The 17,146-nt window shown below is 42.4% G+C and overlaps 2 protein-coding genes across 20 annotated transcripts in view; both read right to left on the bottom strand.

Moving 5' to 3' along the window:
* The window catches only part of LOC110959593 (protein mono-ADP-ribosyltransferase PARP6), a 331,374-nt gene that overhangs the window by 143,730 nt on the left and 170,498 nt on the right, over nt 1-17,146 (bottom strand). The gene's annotated exons all lie outside the window — the stretch shown is intronic.
* The window catches only part of celf6 (CUGBP Elav-like family member 6), a 145,235-nt gene that overhangs the window by 18,279 nt on the left and 109,810 nt on the right, over nt 1-17,146 (bottom strand). For 5 of the 12 annotated variants that reach the window (XR_007937626.1, XM_022206495.2, XM_051938695.1 and 2 more), the window contains 6 exons: nt 8,606-8,779; nt 7,517-7,664; nt 6,042-6,191; nt 5,166-5,228; nt 4,492-4,572; nt 335-478 (listed from right to left, as the gene is read on the bottom strand). Coding sequence is in view for 11 of the 12 variants with exons in the window: in XM_022206495.2 (XP_022062187.1) it covers nt 335-478; nt 4,492-4,572; nt 5,166-5,228; nt 6,042-6,191; nt 7,517-7,664; nt 8,606-8,779 (760 nt within the window). In the remaining variant the exon portion in view is untranslated. The remainder of the gene's footprint in view (nt 1-334; nt 479-4,491; nt 4,573-5,165; nt 5,229-6,041; nt 6,192-7,516; nt 7,665-8,605; nt 8,780-17,146) is intronic. The other 7 variants (XM_022206499.2, XM_022206500.2, XM_051938699.1 and 4 more) reach the window with 5 other exon arrangements.

Raw genomic sequence — 17,146 nt, 5'->3', positions numbered from 1 at the left:
TTTACAGCGATGAAAGCATCCACCTGTTCACATCAACCCCCTTCCCATTACCGAGCCCCACCATCTTCTTGTGCTTGCGTGATGGACCCAGGGAGCATTGCTCCTTGATCTCCCTCCTCACCCCCCTGTGCAGTGGCATGTAACGCCACTTTTAAAATGTTAATTTGTAGCTTGATTAGGACAGACACTGGGAATAAAAGCAAAAGCAAACACTAATTGCAGGGAAGCAACAAGAGACATGAGTAGATTACCAAACACTGTCACTGTATGACTTTGTTCATTTTAATGGATTTTTTTTTCGTCTTCACCTGTGAGATTTTTTTTTTTTACTCACCGAAACATTTGCTCTGATTAGTTGCTCGATCCACAAAGACTTTGGCGGAGATGACGTTACCGAAAGGTAGGAACATTTGCATGAGCTCAGCATCTCCAAACTCCTGGGGCAGGTGATAAATAAACAGGTTGCAACCTTCTGGCCCTGGTGATGAGAGAAAGACAACAGGAGGGTTGTGTGGGAACATAAACAGGAGATGCCCAGTGAGAGGGAGACTGAGCATAATAACATGGGTGGAAAATGACTGTAAAGCAATCAAGGCTACACTGTAGTAATGCAGAAATGCCAAAGTCTGACTGTTGCCAAGCTGTGGCGAAAATATCAGCTTTGTTTAACCTGTTTATTGTGTAATTTGTGGAAGATACACAATTTTATGTTATTTTTCAAGCATTATAAGGTCAAACTGGTTTGTTCAGCTCTTTTTTGTGGTTTCCATTTGAATCCTCTCTTGGACCCAATTTTGTTTCATAACTGGATTGGGAGGGGGCACTTTACTAAATCATGCTATACAGACATATTCGACTGTCGTATCAGAAGCCGTGCTGACAATAGCAATGCACAGGCACAGAGAAGCAGAAATAGGGGTAGCAAAAGAGGAAAACAGCCAGAGATAAATACAAAGACAACAAGAGGGGTTGATTGAAAGCGAAAGATTGAGACGGTTATATTGGGAAACTGAGACACAGAGAAACAGAGAGAGGAGGCAGAGCACGCATTAAGACATAAGCCAAGTTTTTGCCCCAATTACTATGTGACAGTAGGACTGTCTTCCAATCTCTCTCCATCCCTCCATACTCATCCAACCAGCTGCCACATATTGTACAGGCCAATCTGGATAAAGGCAGGAATGAACTGGAGAGAGACAGAAAGAGAGCAAACCATGGACACACAGAGAAAGAGAGAGAGAGATGTGATGGACTCGGGGACAGTAAGCTTGCAGCTGGCTGCCTGGCTAGCTTTCTCTCCTGTCTCATTGCTCAGGGTGATAGCATGACGAGATGAGACTGGGTCTGGTGAGAAGGCTGATAAGAGGGCTGCAGTGGTGGCTGGCTGTAGTGCTGCTATGCCTCGGTGAGATAGAGGACACACACACACACACACACGCACACACACACACACAGGTTGACAGAGTGGGGATTTTTTAAGGACTGAATCTCAGTTCTGTCTGTTTAGGTGTCGCCCATTATGGTGAATTCTTGCTTTGAAAAGAAGCGGTTTGTTTGAGGAAATGAAATGCCGGCAGCTGCTGCATAAAGACATTTGGTAGGTTGGTTTGTTTTTTTTTGTTTGTTTGTTTTTGGCATGCTGAATATTTGTTCACTTGCCCCTTACAAGCTTGACAACACTTGTGGGTTGATGTTTTTTTTTTTGTGATCACATGACCACTTCAGGCGTCTGTATGTCATAAGCGGTAGACTGTACATCTAGGCAGATTTACTGAGCGAAAGCCCATGAATGTCAAAAAACAAAATCAATGCGCACACTCTTGATCACGCTGCTGGACCAGTGTGTCATTTGATGACCGCCATTTGGCCTCTGGGTTGTCATAGACTGTAGTAGCTATAGATCCTCAGCGAGATGATTGCTCTTTCCATGCATTTAAAGTCGCTGGTAAAATTGCAAACGTGTACCTGTTACTGGTGATAACGTTGCTTCCGTAGAGTGTTGTAGGAAGTGCTGTGAGCAGTATATCACCACACAAGGAGACTACTTTGAATGGGGATAGTGGTCATATTTAAATTAGCTATGATTTGGTTTTTACAGGTGCAGTCTTGAAATTTCTTGATTGCATGCGGTACACCGGCCATGAATTAGATCATCTTTTGGGGAACTGGAAAATACTTTAGCAGTGCCACGCTCTAATCAGAGTCAACCTTATGGCAAAAAACTAACAATTGTGTCATAGCTTTTGAAGACAGTCATAGTAAATATTGCTATGGCAAATTTCTGGTCAGCTGGAGATACGTTATGAGTAATATAAGCATCAGGTTTTGAAAAGGATGAATAATGCATGAAATGAAAATAAACAAATAAAAAAAAATCTATATTTGTTGCAACACTGGTGATAATGACAACACTAATGTTGCCTGAGGGAGACATAGCAGTAAATAAACAACTTTACCTGGAGTTAACTTTCTTTTCCTAACTTCACTCACCTCTAATTCCCATCTAGGATCTCATTCTAACTCTGTAATTTTGGCTCCTTTTTCTTTTTTGGCTTTTTCAGCCCAAATTACTATGCATGTAAACAGTGCAAGCTGTTTAAATGCATAGATCTGTTACTGATCAGTAGTTCCCTGGAATTCTCTAATGTCTTAAGTTTTATGCTCCTTCCTGACTGTCAGAGCTTAAAAAGATAGAAACAGTCTTTATGTGTGCTTTGTTTCGTCTTCGGCTGGTTTCTACCCTCCACAAGTTTCTGCATAGGTTTCTGCTTGTCTTCAGGCTTTTCCCAAGGTTATGACTCCCAAAATAATCACAAGCTTGAATTCAAATTTGAATGAAAAGTATGGCATTCCAGGACAGATAAATCTTATCTTCCTGTTTCCAGCATTTGCCATCCCACAAACAAGCGCTGATGCATTGACTTGTATCATGCAATAAGCTTGTATTCTGCTAATAGAGTTGAGGGTGATGCATTTGACCCAATGTTCTTAAGAAGGTTATGATTGCCAACAAGTACTTATTTGCTAAAGTTGGAAATTGAGCAAGGTTAGCAAACTGCAGAAAACCATCCTATTATTTCAAGATTACAACCAATGATTTTGCTGCACTGTTTAAAGTATGAGACATTTGCTTCATCCTCATGGGTAATGCGACAGCACTGCATTAACTTTGGGCATGGCAAAATATTTGCTGTGTCAGTGTGCATTGCTATTCAATTATTAAAATGCAATGCCATGCTGCATAAGATGTTCCGCTGAAATAAAAAGGACACTTTTTTTTTTTCAAAGACTACAGTGATGATTTCTCTAGTTAAAACTATAGTTTGGGAGTTGACAGACACAGACAAAGACTGATAAAATGTATAGTTGAAATTGTTAGCTCTCAGTGGGAGGTTAGAGCTGAAGCCTGTGTTTTCAGGTTTATATGTCTCTTGTTAAATGGCAGGGCTGCAGACTGTGGCAGTGGACAGAGACAGGCTGGGACAGCAGCCAAAACCCAGAGGAGGCCAGAACTCAGACAGGCCACTGGCTCAACCAAGAATAGCTCTCTCTCTCTCTGTGTGTGTGTGTGTGTGTGTGTGTGTGTGTGTGTGTGTGTGTGTGTGTGTGTGTGTGTGTGTGTGTGTGTGTGTGTGTGTGTGTGTGTGTGTGTGTGTGTGTGTGTGTGTGTGTGTGTGTGTGTGTGTGTGTGTGTGCGCCTTTGTGTGTGGCTGTGTCTGTGTTTGCATTACCATGACTTCTATAATTTTTTGCTAATGATTAAAATGCTCCAATGTATCACCGAGAGATGGGTTGTCCTTAACGACTGTGTGTTTTTGTTTTATTTATTTTTTTGCTATGAAATTATGCCACCGTGCAAAGCGAAAAAGCTGCTGACGTGTGTGAATAAGAGTTTGTGTACCTCTCCTCATTCATGCATTTCTACGTGGTGACCATTGCTTGCACCCACACCACTGCCAAAACTCTAACATAACCTAACTTTTCCTCCAGGCAATGTTGGAAACACTCAATTTCAAGTCCATATACTGAATATTCATGCCACTCTATGCTGTCTCATACAATCATATAGATGAATAATTGAGACTGACGAATGGCGTCAAAAAAGAGTGATTTACCATCACAGTATATCCTATGCTTTATTACATCTGATGCTGTGGCATAAGAACGAACACTACACTAGGAATGGTAATAAATGATTATGCATGCAGCTAATTAATCTGATGAATATTTATAACCACTTAAACACATTGTAATGGACTGATTAAGCAGTCCAACGCTGCGAGTTTGAATTAGTGCAGTTTTTGAATAATGACAGAGTAACTTTCCATCTCACTGCTAATGTTCTTCTCTTTAAATGGGGAGCCTTTTTCTCACATTTTCCCCAGCCAGCTTTTTCCCTCCCTCGCTAATTCAAAGCAGCGCAGCTACATTAGAATGGAACATGGCAATTATCACCTTTTATCTTGGGTGGGCGCGCTTGCTCGCTCTTACCTTCCCTCTGTTGCTGGGGAATGATGGTTGGTTGCTGGGGGAACGCTTGGCTGATTGGCGCATAGGCGGCAGGGTAGGCTGCTGTTGCAAAGGGAGAACCAGAGTGGAATTTTTCACATCTCCATTTTCATATTTGACACAACAAAACTCAAAGCATTATTCCATTGTTCATTTGCGTCCTCTAGACATTGCATAAATAAATTGCATTATGACGGGGAGCCTGGGCTCATTTGGCTGGTGGATCACTACACAAAGAGAATGGCAAAAGGGGAGTGGAGTGCAGTTCAACTAAGCAGACACACAAAGAAAGAGAGGGAGACTAACACCATGTTAATGAGAGTTGATGTCAGGCACAAAGCAGTGGTTATGAGAGGTCTGTGTCATCTCTCATGTAGGAAACTATGGCAGGTTCAAATCCTCAGCTCTCAGTGTGCGTTTGGAATTAAGTTTTTTTTTCTTTTTTCTTTTTTGTGAGGGTGTATAATCAAGTCAACTGAAAATCCTTTTGCAATCCTAATGTAAAGTAGCCTAATCCAGGAGGAAATTGGCTGGTCATCTGGCTATCTCTACCTGTCAGAGTGTCTACTGATGTGACAAACCGAAAGGGAGAGGGGAGAGGCAAAGGGACAGATGGAGGAAGTGAGAGAGTAGAGGAGGTAGGAGAGACGGATCACCTGCGTAGTGTTGGACGCCAGCATAAGCCTGTTGGAGAGGGTCGGTCACCGTTGGACTCTGTGCTGCAGAGAGACAAAAAGAGCGACAGAGAAAGGAAGGCGACAGAGACGAAAATGAAAGAGACAAAGAAAGGACGAACAGTGGTCAAGACAGACACAGAGACAAAGAGAGAGAGAGAATGTTAAAGAGCAAGGCAGAAATTGGCTTAGCTGTAGAGAACCATCAGGGGGTAAGATCACACAGGGAGTGGGAGAAATTTGGGTTGTCATATCTTTCAGTTCTTCAAAATGCCTGTTTGCCCCAGATGTTTGCATCAAATATTAACAATGTGCCAAACAAACCACTTTGTAGTTCATTACAATTGCAGCTGCCTTTGCATAATGCAGAGATGGGGAGCGAGTGTCTGTCAATTCTTCAGGAATCAGTCCCAGACAACATTAAGAAGCTGAGGACGGGCTGAGACACATCAAATTAACCATAATTGACTGATGGATGAACTGATGGATTCATCATGATACTGGGGCTGGCTTCTCAAAAATCTGCCAAAAGAGTCTGCTGATTGACCCTCAAGCCTTAAACGCTTCAGTTCAAATCAGAAAAAGATGTCATGGGAGTGTGACGTTAAAAAGACTCTTGTCAACATTTTAAACAGTATTATGTGATATAATTCAATTTGTCACTGCTGACATGTTGAACTTGCATTTTGGCAATTAGGTGATGTTCTTATTCAGATCAAGTGCAGCTCTAGAATAATCAAACATTCATAGATCAGTGCAAGCAGCCAGGGTCAAAAGCAGGGTCAAAGCAACAGACTCCTGACAGTGGATGCTACAAATATATCTCATGTTTGCTTTATGTAAACGGGATTGTCTCACCTGGGTAAGGATGAATACCATTGGTGTAGATGGGCTCAGATGTGGGCTGCCCGTTGCTTTGAGGCGGAAGGGCACTGAATCCGTTGACCCCAATAGGGGTGGCTATGCTGGGCACGGCTGTGGCAGAGATGCCCGGGGGTGTGCTGGTGCCTACAAATAGACATGGAGTCATTATGGACACTACAGGTCACAAGCTTCACATGCTCTACACTCCAAACTAGAGGTACAAGAGAAGCGTACTTTTGTACTGAAATGTACATTTTCTCACCTGCAGTGCTGTCTAACCTGCACATAATGGACACAAATGTGTACCATTTGACCCACCATGAAGGCAGTTTAGCACAAATTGGTACCTATTCAGGCTGAACTAAAGGTTCAGTTACTAAAATCAGTCATAGTTACACACAAATTGAAGGTAGTGCAGGAAAAGAAAGGACTTGTTCATTGCTGTAGCACAAAAAGATAAAGCAAACATTTTGATTATGTAAATATTTCATTTTGTACCCTTGTTTAATGCTATATTTTTGTCACTTGGGGTACATAGCTGTGCTTTTGAAGGTACACAAACTGGTGGTAAAAAAAATTCACTTTCAAGAAAAGGGACAATAATGTACAGTGTATCGGATGTAGGGAGCTGTGCCTCTTTTTCTAACCACCTTCCCTCCTTGCGGTGATATTCCAAGTCTGTCACCTTGTCAGTGCCCTTTTGTGCAGATGGAATTTTATTATTTTCCTTATCCAAGTGAAGGGCATTTAAGTCATGTAGGATTATGTTTGATAGGCATTACCTGGAATATGTAGGCCTTGTGGATTACAAATGCCAGGTACAGCGTCAAGCCACTTTATTTAATACATTTGCAATGACCCTGCCTTCAGGCGGCCTGCCTACTTAGTGTCGAGCCATCAAAGCTCCTCATGACAAGGGCCAAAAAGATAGTTCAGACTGGGGTCCAGGATTATCTCACACAAATCTTTGCTCTTATATTGTATAAGCCAAGGACTCTGCATCCAAAGTCATCGGATTGGCTGAGTTCCCAGAAAACACACACTGTCACAGAGACACAGAGTGAGAGAGCGACAGACAGAGGGAACGAAGGAGAGATAATGTGAGAGAAGAGGAGAGCGAGCGCCTATAATGTGGCTACCAATGAGTGTAAAGGAATGCTGTACATCTTCTCCCATCATGCCTCACTCAGTACAAGGCTCTGTTTCCTTTAATTCAGCACTGGCACTGTCTGCTTCAACCTAGAAATCGCAGTCTACATCTTAAAAAATGTAACAAGGGCAGAAGCAGAAAGGCCTTGAATGAATATATTACTACTGCTTCTATAATTCTTGCTAATGATGAAAATGTTCCAGGCCAGTCATGAGAAATGAAGAGAGACGTTCTGCATGAGTGTGTGTTTGCACGTGCCTCTGCTCTTACACCTGTGCCAGTTAATGGTGTGTGTGTGTGTAAGTGTGTAAGTGTATACCTGAGGACGGTGTCATGGGAGTAGCCACCAGGCCGTTGACATTGAAAGCTGCCATTTGCTGCATTTGCGCGGCAGCGATGGCTGCCATAGGGTTCAGGTAGGACCCTTGTGTTGCTGCCATCAGGGCTGCTTGCTGTTGCATCATCTGCTGTAGGATTAAAGAGCAGTGGGGAGAGAGGCGAAAGGCGGGAGGGATGGAGGGAAGGACAGAAAAGGAAAGGAGGGTGAAATAGCCGCAGGATCAGAGCATGTTTACTCTCACATCTCTGTTTGCTTGGCCCATGCCTTGTTCTTGAGCAGAGTGGTCCGTGTTGCCCTGCAGCTTCGCTTCCCAGCTACAGTGAGACCACTCTGGCCTTGTGCTCATTATAGTGACACAAGATAAAGGCTATACGGTGAGATGAGTTCAGGAAGCCGGAGTCTATGTATATCTCTATGCACTGTATATATGTATATGTAGGAGAGAAAAAAGGGGGGGCCACAGTGGCAGAGTTAGAGCAGAGATTGTGTGTGAGTGGGCGATTCTCACCTGTCAGGGTGAGTTGTTAGCTACTGTGTGAGTGTAAAATCTCACAGACTCCTAATTCAGGCTGTGACTTTCATGTGTGAATATGAAATGGAGGTGGGGTGGGCTGACAGAGAAAGGGGTAGGGGGTGAACGGGTGTGGGTTCTTGGTAATGACGTGTGCCTCTGTTTGAGTAAAAAGAAATATGTGTGAGTAGATGAAATGTTAAAGAGGCGAGCTTGGGTTGGCAGTTTAAATTCACAGACCAAGTCAGGAGATGTGAAATGGAAAGTGAACATGAAGTGGATGCTTGCAACTGTGTGCAAGTAAGACAGCGTTGTGCTGAGCATACATGATAAGCAGCTTCCCTGGACAAATGAAGGGATAAAACGACACAATATGAAAAAAAAAGCAGTGCAGAATTTTTTTGTTAAGCCTCTGTAATTGTGGATTCTTAACAGCCGTTTAATGGTGTGAATCACTTAAGGAGCTGTTCACCGGGAGTGTCACATGCCTAGTGGGAGAGAGAGTGAGTTCAAGCCTCAAATCACAACAGTTTTTGTTTTCTTTTTTTAAAGCTCACCGTCTCCTCCCCCGCCGGGCTGAGACTTACAGCATGAGAGTAGGCGCCATAGGCCCCAAACTGGATGGTCATGGGACTGAAGATGCCGAGCTGCCCCGCCATCTGGTGCATCCTGCGCAGGGTTCTCTCCTTATCAGTGTCTGCAAATTTGACCACCAGGCTGGACGAGGCACCCTAAGGGACACATATATTCACAGGGTTAGTAAAATGTGCCACTTAACTTACATATTCAAACTTGGTTTTGCAGACAAGTAGGTCCAGGCTTCCTGTTTTTATTTTTAAATGTGCGTCTTGCTTTGTGGTCAGTTTTAACAATGTTGGATAACCAGTAATGCTAACTTTTGGCAACTACCACGGTTACTGTCAGTCAGGAGTGTTTTGCAGGTTGTACTTGTCACTTCAGCTAGTTAACTAGTGAAATAGTGTCTGTTTGTCAAAATTGTCTTTACATCATTAGACTGCATAAAAAACTACCACTTGGAAAAGCTAAGAGACAGCAGCAGTTGCACATGTTCTGTGTGCATTCTCATGTGCATTTGTTAAAACTAATTGCTGCTCTACACACACTTTACCTGGAAGTGGGCAAATGCGTGAACATATTGAACACTATCAATCTGACCATAAGCTAAATTTAAGCCAGTTAGAAACAAGGTTGCCAAATGCATGCATTGCATTTGCATGTTATATTATGTGGTTCAAAATAGCTTCTCGCAGTGTTTCTATGCGTGTGTGTGTGTGTGTGTGTCCCCCATGAGAAATGACCTACAACAAAGTAAAGGCTATGTAAGAAGAAAAAAGGTGGATCTCTATCAGTGCCACAACCTTCTTTTTACTAAAACCTTGAATGTGGATTCTCTGACTTCAGTGCAAAAGAGAAACGGTTGTAATAGTGCACTATTCCGACTATTACCTTTAAATCGAGGAAGTCAGTGGAATTAAATATGCACCTGTCGTGGCTGCAGTCATTTAGCTGTCAGTGTTAAATAGAAGAGAATCGTGAGTGATATTTGCTTTTGTGAACTTTACAACTCCGCTGTATACACTGGAAGTGAACTGTGATCCTAACCAGATCCCACAGGAGTCCCAGTCCCCCCACTGGTGAAGCTCCACTGAATACAGTACTGGGTAATTAGGTCTGACAAAAGCCTTCGGCATGTGGAGGGCGAAGTATTGACTAATGGCTCTTGCTTATGGCAGATATAGTTCCGTATTGATGTCCGTGCTCCTGAGTTTGCATCCAATTAAATCATTTGAGAGACAGAGACCAGAGTCAGTTCCTCATGTGACATCCAGGCAAGGAGAGAGGGAAGGGGGAGTGTCTCTGTGTGAGTGAGAGACAGAGGGAGAGATACAGGGAGAGAGGGAGGATGAGGAGGCTGCCAGGCAGAGAAAGCAGCTACAGACACTGTCAAGAGGGCCAGGCTCCTATTTAATTACAGGCAGTGCATGCTGGGAAAGAGCACGGAGCACCACCAGGACAGAAGGACAGAGACAGCCAGGGGGCAGTCAGGATATGATTAGTAAGATCATAAAAGCAAAGACACAGGGAGAAAAGGACTTCATAATCACAACTTGGATTCATCTTTCACAAAATGTCTCATCCTGACAGGGTCAGTACAAATTCCAGCTTTGATTTAGATTTCCATATTTTCTTGGGGTGTGGGAATCAGAAGTGTGAGAGAACCGCAGGGGACACGTTGACATGATGGGGACCAGTGAGAGTGATGCTGCATACACCCGTTTCTTCCATATGATTGCACGCAGTTCTCTTTATAAGAAATTTAAGTCAGCAAAACTGGGTTAAACTGCTCTACAGGTCCAGATTTTAGTCTGTGGTTGCCACTTTACAGAAGGCATGTTAGGAGAGCAGAGCTATCCAAACAGAAAATCATAAAAACAAACAAATGTGTGCTCTGTGAAGCTAAATGTTGCAATTGCATATTTAGAGAGTGTGTATCCAGCCACTGAACAAACACAGTCTCAGTCTTACTGTAGTTCAGCCTTACTTCAAGTTATTTCACAGTAATTCAGACAAAAAGTGTGTCCTATTTTTGTAAGCGCTTCATGAAATTTTAAACAGGAACAGCGAAGTGATAGTAGCATGGAGAGGGCAGTTTGCCAGGGTGGTCTCGTGCTTTGGTGAGTCATAGATGCTGAAACAAACATTGCATAATACATACATATTTATCCTGCCTACATGCAGCGTTGATTATCGATTCTGAACAGTTCCCTAAAATCCGTCACTGTTCTTAAAGCTTCATCCTCACCCTAAGCAGCACTTTCTCTGTGTTCTAAATGCAAAATTATTAAAAGTTTTTGTTTAGAAGTTTTTTTGCGAGTTATTCGCTCATGTAGAAAGTGTCTTCTAAACATTCTATAAACACAGCCGAGAGAATGTGTTGGCTGTAGATAACTGTGAGAAAGACGCTGGAATGAAGGAAGGCATCAGCATGGACCCCAGGGACAGTGCATCTCAGATGGGATCCTATCAGAGCCAGCCAGCACCCCACCTCAGGCCAGAGGAGACCCATCTGGTGTTTCTTCCTCGATGCCATTTCAATTAGTTAAATCAATACTCCGACATGGCAGCGTTAACGGCACAGTTTTTCCCTTTCTAATTTCATTTCATTCCACCTCCTGACCTTTTTCCGTTCTTACTCAACTTTGTGGGCCAGTTGAAGGGACGGGGCTGTTGGATTTAATGAGGCTGGCACTGAGCAAACATCTTCCTCCAGCGTTGTTGCTCAAGTCTGCCCGCAGCACAGGGGCTTGGCATTTAGATTACATTCATTTTCTGCTTTGTGTATCTGTGTATTCCTATATTCATTTAATACCTCATGAAGAATGCATTGTGGGCATCGGGACTGTGAAAGCCTCAGGCTGCCTGTACTCACTGCACCGTGACTCAAGATGAGGCGAGACTGGCCTGGTCTCGCTTCTCCCAGCAGAGTGCTCTGCTGTAGACGACAGCATGGGAGGAGACCTTCTCTACAATATGTACACTGAATGGTCTTGGCAGCAGCACTAAAGCACTACAACAGCCTCTGCAGGTATTGTCAGTACTGCCACTCATGTCAGAGCCGAGCAGTTTTGACTTTCATAGCATGAAACCCAAAATATCCCCTTAAAAAGTTTTTTAAAAATGCCTTATCCTCGCCTCTTAACAGGATTCAAGGCCTAATCTGAAAAGCAGATTTCAGTGTGATCTCTCACACGGATCAAGAGTTTCTATCCGCAAAAAGAAAGGGTAGTATGTGGCCAGGTAATGAAGGAACAGGTGGTGACAAACAACAAGCACTGGATGCAAAGCAGCTACTCCTCACTGGTTGCAGAAAATCACAAGCTGACAAACAAACAGAATAATAACCTCCACCAGCATGACTCCTATACCTGGAGAGAAAATGAATTTGCCGAATTTGATAAGGGCCAACAGGGAGCCTTCACTTTTGACAGGTACAACTAAGGAATTTGTCACAGGTTCAAAAACTAATCTAATTTCTTGAACAACACACTTGACTTGTGAAAATCTCCCATATTGGATTTTGTATAGGCCGCGAAATGTGTAGATGGGAAAATACACAACGGTAATTGAGGGATTAGAACTCAACTACACCAGTGAAATGGCATTATGCTTTTATCTCTGCATTACTGTGATACAAAGACTCTCGTGTTAAGTGTCTACCAACAGGTAAACAGACACTCATCTTCCATCCTCTACAGAGGCTTACAATAATACAATATAACGACACGCACAGTGAAAGGAAGGCTGTCCTTTCTGAAAGCATTCTAATGATCAGCCACTAAATTACTAATAACCTTCTTATTTTTAATTAACAAATGAAATTTCCATTCTTGTCTCCTCAGCTTTTTACAGACTTAAAATACCAAAAATATCAATTGGGAATCTGTAGAAAAAAAATTAATTGAATACAAAATAACAAGTTTGTTTAGTAATTGGATGAACCCCCTATGGGACACATATTGAACTCTCTGAACCCTGCTGCATCTCTGCGAGCCTCACGGGAGGACTGTTTCTCATTAGCAGTGGATAATGCTGTCTTGGTCTGGCCTTGCTTTTTACCACATATGGCTGCCTCTGCTGAGCACACTGCATTAAGCCAAGGGACACACCAGAATACTGTCATTCACACTAGTGTTTTCACTTGAATTGTACCTTAAACTTTGTCCATCAACAGCCTCCACCACAATATGTAAGAAGCACAAATGCAAAACCCCAGGTAGCATGTCAAGTACAAGGCTGCAGAGGATCAAGAGTATAGTTTCATGTGGCATGTAATGAATTGTGTTTTGCAATGACAGTGTTCTCTGGCTTGGCCTTATCTCTCATTAATCCAGAACTATAATATCACACACATGCAGTCTTGTTGCTGCCAACACCAGCAAGCTCCACAGGTCCTGTCAGCCACGCTGTGACACCAAACATGACAATGTCTGCAATTTGCTGGGTGTTGTCTGCCTGCCCCTGGCTTTGCCATTTGAAGTTTTGCCACCTGTGCTCTGCAGCCCTTATACTAATTCAACAGCTGAACCAGTGACCTGTTCTGTGCTCAATCACCTTTTAAGTTAATTTTGGAAGCACCTGCAATCTGCAATAAACATCAATTAAAGCTATGACCCGATCTATCAGCACATGCCCTTCAGTGACATCCCTTGCCCTTAAGCTTCATTAAAGCCTTTCATTTTGGGCCAGCGTATTCTGGTGCAGGTATTATTTATGGCATGCACATGTGTGCCAGGTAACACAGATGCTGTAGAGAGAACATTAAGAGGGAAAGCGAGGCAGAGTGAGAGACAACTCTTTGTTCAAGGTTCATCCAGACCTCACAGCTGGCAGCAGGCAGTGAGCAGAGCAGCCCACTCTCGGAATCCTGCCTCCTGTTAGTCTGTTGTTGACGACATGTGGCAGTGATATTATCCAAATTAACTGCATCCCCCACCGGTACCAAAGCCTTAGTTGGATACTAATGGCCACCTTGCCTATTAATCTGAGAGGAAGTTGGATTTGGGGAAAGGAGGATAACAGGTGCAGGGATAGAGGGAGAGAGATATGGATAATATAGATTATTAATGAACTCTGGGATGTGTCTTGATCCGCCCCAGGTTTGTTTGGGGCTCCATATGTTGCCTTGGACAGTTCATCTGCAGCACACCTAAAGGTGGCTCAGTGGCCCGACCTAATGCAACTGTCCCTCTGCTATACAGCAAGTCAACATACATATGGTGGACAAAAGTAGTCAGTGTGAGTCAAACTTCCTGCACAAGAAAGCAGAAAAATATCCTCACAAGAGTCAATTACGTGGATGTAAACATATTCTATTGATTGAGTCAACAAGATATTTGGAGGAGAAGATAAATATCCTGATTCTAATCAAATTTCAGTAAGAGGGCTGTCATAATTGTGGATGATCAGTGTGCAGCATGATTATTCCTTGGCTCACAGCCCACTGCTTATTAAATTTTGACCCTTGTGGTTTACATGCCAAAAAGTTTTGGTGTCGGCTGCACACAACAACCACACACAAAGTTAAACTGACTATACCACTTATTTCCCTCCCTCGCTACTTCAATGTAATGCAAAATGAGGCGGCATCAAAAAGATGTGTAAATTACATCTGGCTTCCAGGACACTATCTGGCTGCCAGGAAGCATCCGTAAATATTTATTGCGGAACATCAGTGAAGTGTGTGAAGGTGCGGATGGCTGCCAGAAAGAGTGTGTGCTCATGTGTGTGTCCAGCTGTGTAGTGCTCCACACACACCCAGAACTGGCTGGGAGATGCTTCGTAATTCATCATTTCTTCTACTTAAGTGTTTTTAGTGGCCTTGTTGAAGCCCCAACAGAAGCGTATCCAATTCATAATGACTGCTATTTGACAAGAGTTCCAGATTTGGTGGCCTCATTCTTCAGCTAAACAAATCAACACCAGCCTAAGCTATTTCATGCATCTCCTAACTGTACTGTACATCAAACTGGACCAACACACCATTCCCTACTTTCCACAGTTCCTTGTTTACTTACAGCTAATTTATATTCCACACCATCTTACACTGAAAACACATTTAATCCTTGCATAATTCTTTAGCATTGCAAGTAAGGTTTTGTCAGTGTGATTCTGTGAGCTGGTCAATGTGCGTGTGCAATAAAACCACAAGATCACATGTGTTTGCTCCACACACATGCCTGGCCTATATCTGTGAAATGAATGAAGTGACTCTTAGGCAATTTACAGTTGGGCCGAGCTGCAATATAACTAGTATTGACAGCCTAACATTAGTCTGCAACATATCGAGATAAATACCCCCAGTCTTCGATAGATGATGCCCAGGCTTTGATGAATGAATGTAGAAAAGCCAAATGTTAATGGGGGGCTGATGAACTGCGAGTGTCCCACACTATTATAAAGAACTTAATGCTGAAATATCAGGAAGCAGTTAAGGAAGCAAAAGCGGCTTATTAATCTGACCTCATTTTGAAGATCCATCCTAACTCTAGGGTGCTTTTCAATATTATTGACTTACTTGTTAACCTCCCTTCTAGTCCCTGTAATGAAGCTTCCCTTGATAAGTGTTTTCGAGTGTTTTAAATGTTTAATATTCTTTGACAAAAAGTAGCCCCCTGACAGGGGCAAAACTGTCACTGTTAATAATTTGGCTGTGATGAGCTGTTTTCATGACATTTCTCTCATGGTGCTGAAAGAGGCCGTGACTTGTATGCATCTCTTTACCTGTCCCTGTCCATATTACAATCTATTCATCAGGCTGTGCATGTACTTAATCTATTATCTATTGTACTCTGGTCAGTAGTTTCATTTATTTTAAGAGCACGCAGTTGGTTGTTGAAAAATAGTTTTTAATCCTTCCCGAGAAAACGTTCACAGCAATATCCCCTCTCTCATCAGTAGAAATGCAATTATGGGTGTATTTTTCAATCCATTTCATTTTTTAATTTTTTTTTTTTTACATGACCACCATGGCTGATTCTACTTTGCTGTATTAAAAGCAAACAAATCCGTTTCCCATTTATGATGATGACACACATTTATATCTTAATGTGAGACACCATACCGATATAGCCTTTTTCACAACAGATAGACGGGTAGCATTAGTAGCAGATATACTGCCTAAATAGAATATAGAACGTGAAGAAATTGATTTGTACTACACTACCAGTCAAAAATTTGTCTCACCTTCTCATTCAGTGTTTTTTGTTAAATTATTTTATACATTGTAGATTGATACTGAATACATTGAAACTATAAAGGAATACATATGCAGTTACACTGCCTATCATAAGTATTCACCCCCTTTGATGTTTTACCCTTTTATTGCTTTCATAAATCAATCATGGTCAATAAAATTTAGCTTTTTTAACAAAAAAAATTATTGGAAAAAACTCTTTAATGTCAAAGTGAAAACAGATTTCTATAAAGTAATGTTAATGAAAGAAAATTATATAAATGAAAACAATTGTTTTCATAATTATTCACCCCCTTTTTAATTTAATGGTCTAATTCAATAGAGGTCCATCAAATTGTTGCCAATAGTCTCACAATTAGTGAAATGAAGATCACCTGAGTGGTGTGGGTGGGTTTCAAGTGACTGAGTTGTAAAACACCTGTGTCTGAAGGGTCCAGAGAGTGGTTGGTCAGTATTCCTGGCTACCATTACACCATGAAGACAGAAGAACACTCTAAGCAACTCAGGGAAAGGGTTATTGAGAAGTACAATTCAGGGGATGGTTACAAAAAAATTTCCAAGGCACTGAACATCCCCCGGAGTTCAGTGAAATCAATTATCAAGAAATGGAAGGAATATGGCACTTGTGTGAATCTGCCTAGATCAGGCCACCCTTGTAAACTGAGTGACCGTGCAAGTAGGAGACTAGTGAGAGAAGCCACCAAGACCCCTACAACTACTCTGAAGGAGTTACAAGCTTCAGCTGCTGAGATGGGAGAGACTGTGCATGTAGCAACTGCTGCCCGGGTTCTTCACCGGTCAAAGCTTTATGGGAGAGTGGCAATGAGAAAGCCACTGTTGAAGAAAAGTCATATTAGAGCTCGACTAGAGTTTGCCAAAAAGCATGTGGAAGACTCCATGGTCAAGTGGAAGAAGATTCTTTGGTCTGATGAGACCAAAATTGAGCTTTTTGGCCATCTGACAAAACGTCATGTTTGGCGGAAACCAAACACTGCACATCACCAAAAACACACCATCCCCACTGTGAAGCATGGTGGTGGCACCATCATGCTGTGGGGATGTTTCTCAGCAACTGGACCTGGAAGACTTATAAAGATAGAGGGCAGAATGAATGCTGCAAAATACACTGAAATCCTGGGGGACAATCTTTCTCAGTCTGCAAGAGAACTACGTCTTGGGAGAAGATTTATTTTCCAGCAAGACAATGATCCAAAACATACTGCAAAAGCTACATAGGAATGGTTAAAAAAGAACCAGGTAAATGTTCTGGAGCGGCCGAGTCAAAGCCCAGACCTCAATCCTATAGAGAATTTGTGGCTAGACT

The sequence above is a fragment of the Acanthochromis polyacanthus genome, chromosome 2 (assembly GCF_021347895.1).
Source record: "Acanthochromis polyacanthus isolate Apoly-LR-REF ecotype Palm Island chromosome 2, KAUST_Apoly_ChrSc, whole genome shotgun sequence".
Taxonomy (NCBI): Eukaryota; Metazoa; Chordata; class Actinopteri; family Pomacentridae; genus Acanthochromis; species Acanthochromis polyacanthus.
This window is presented reverse-complemented; position numbering and strand designations above follow the sequence as displayed.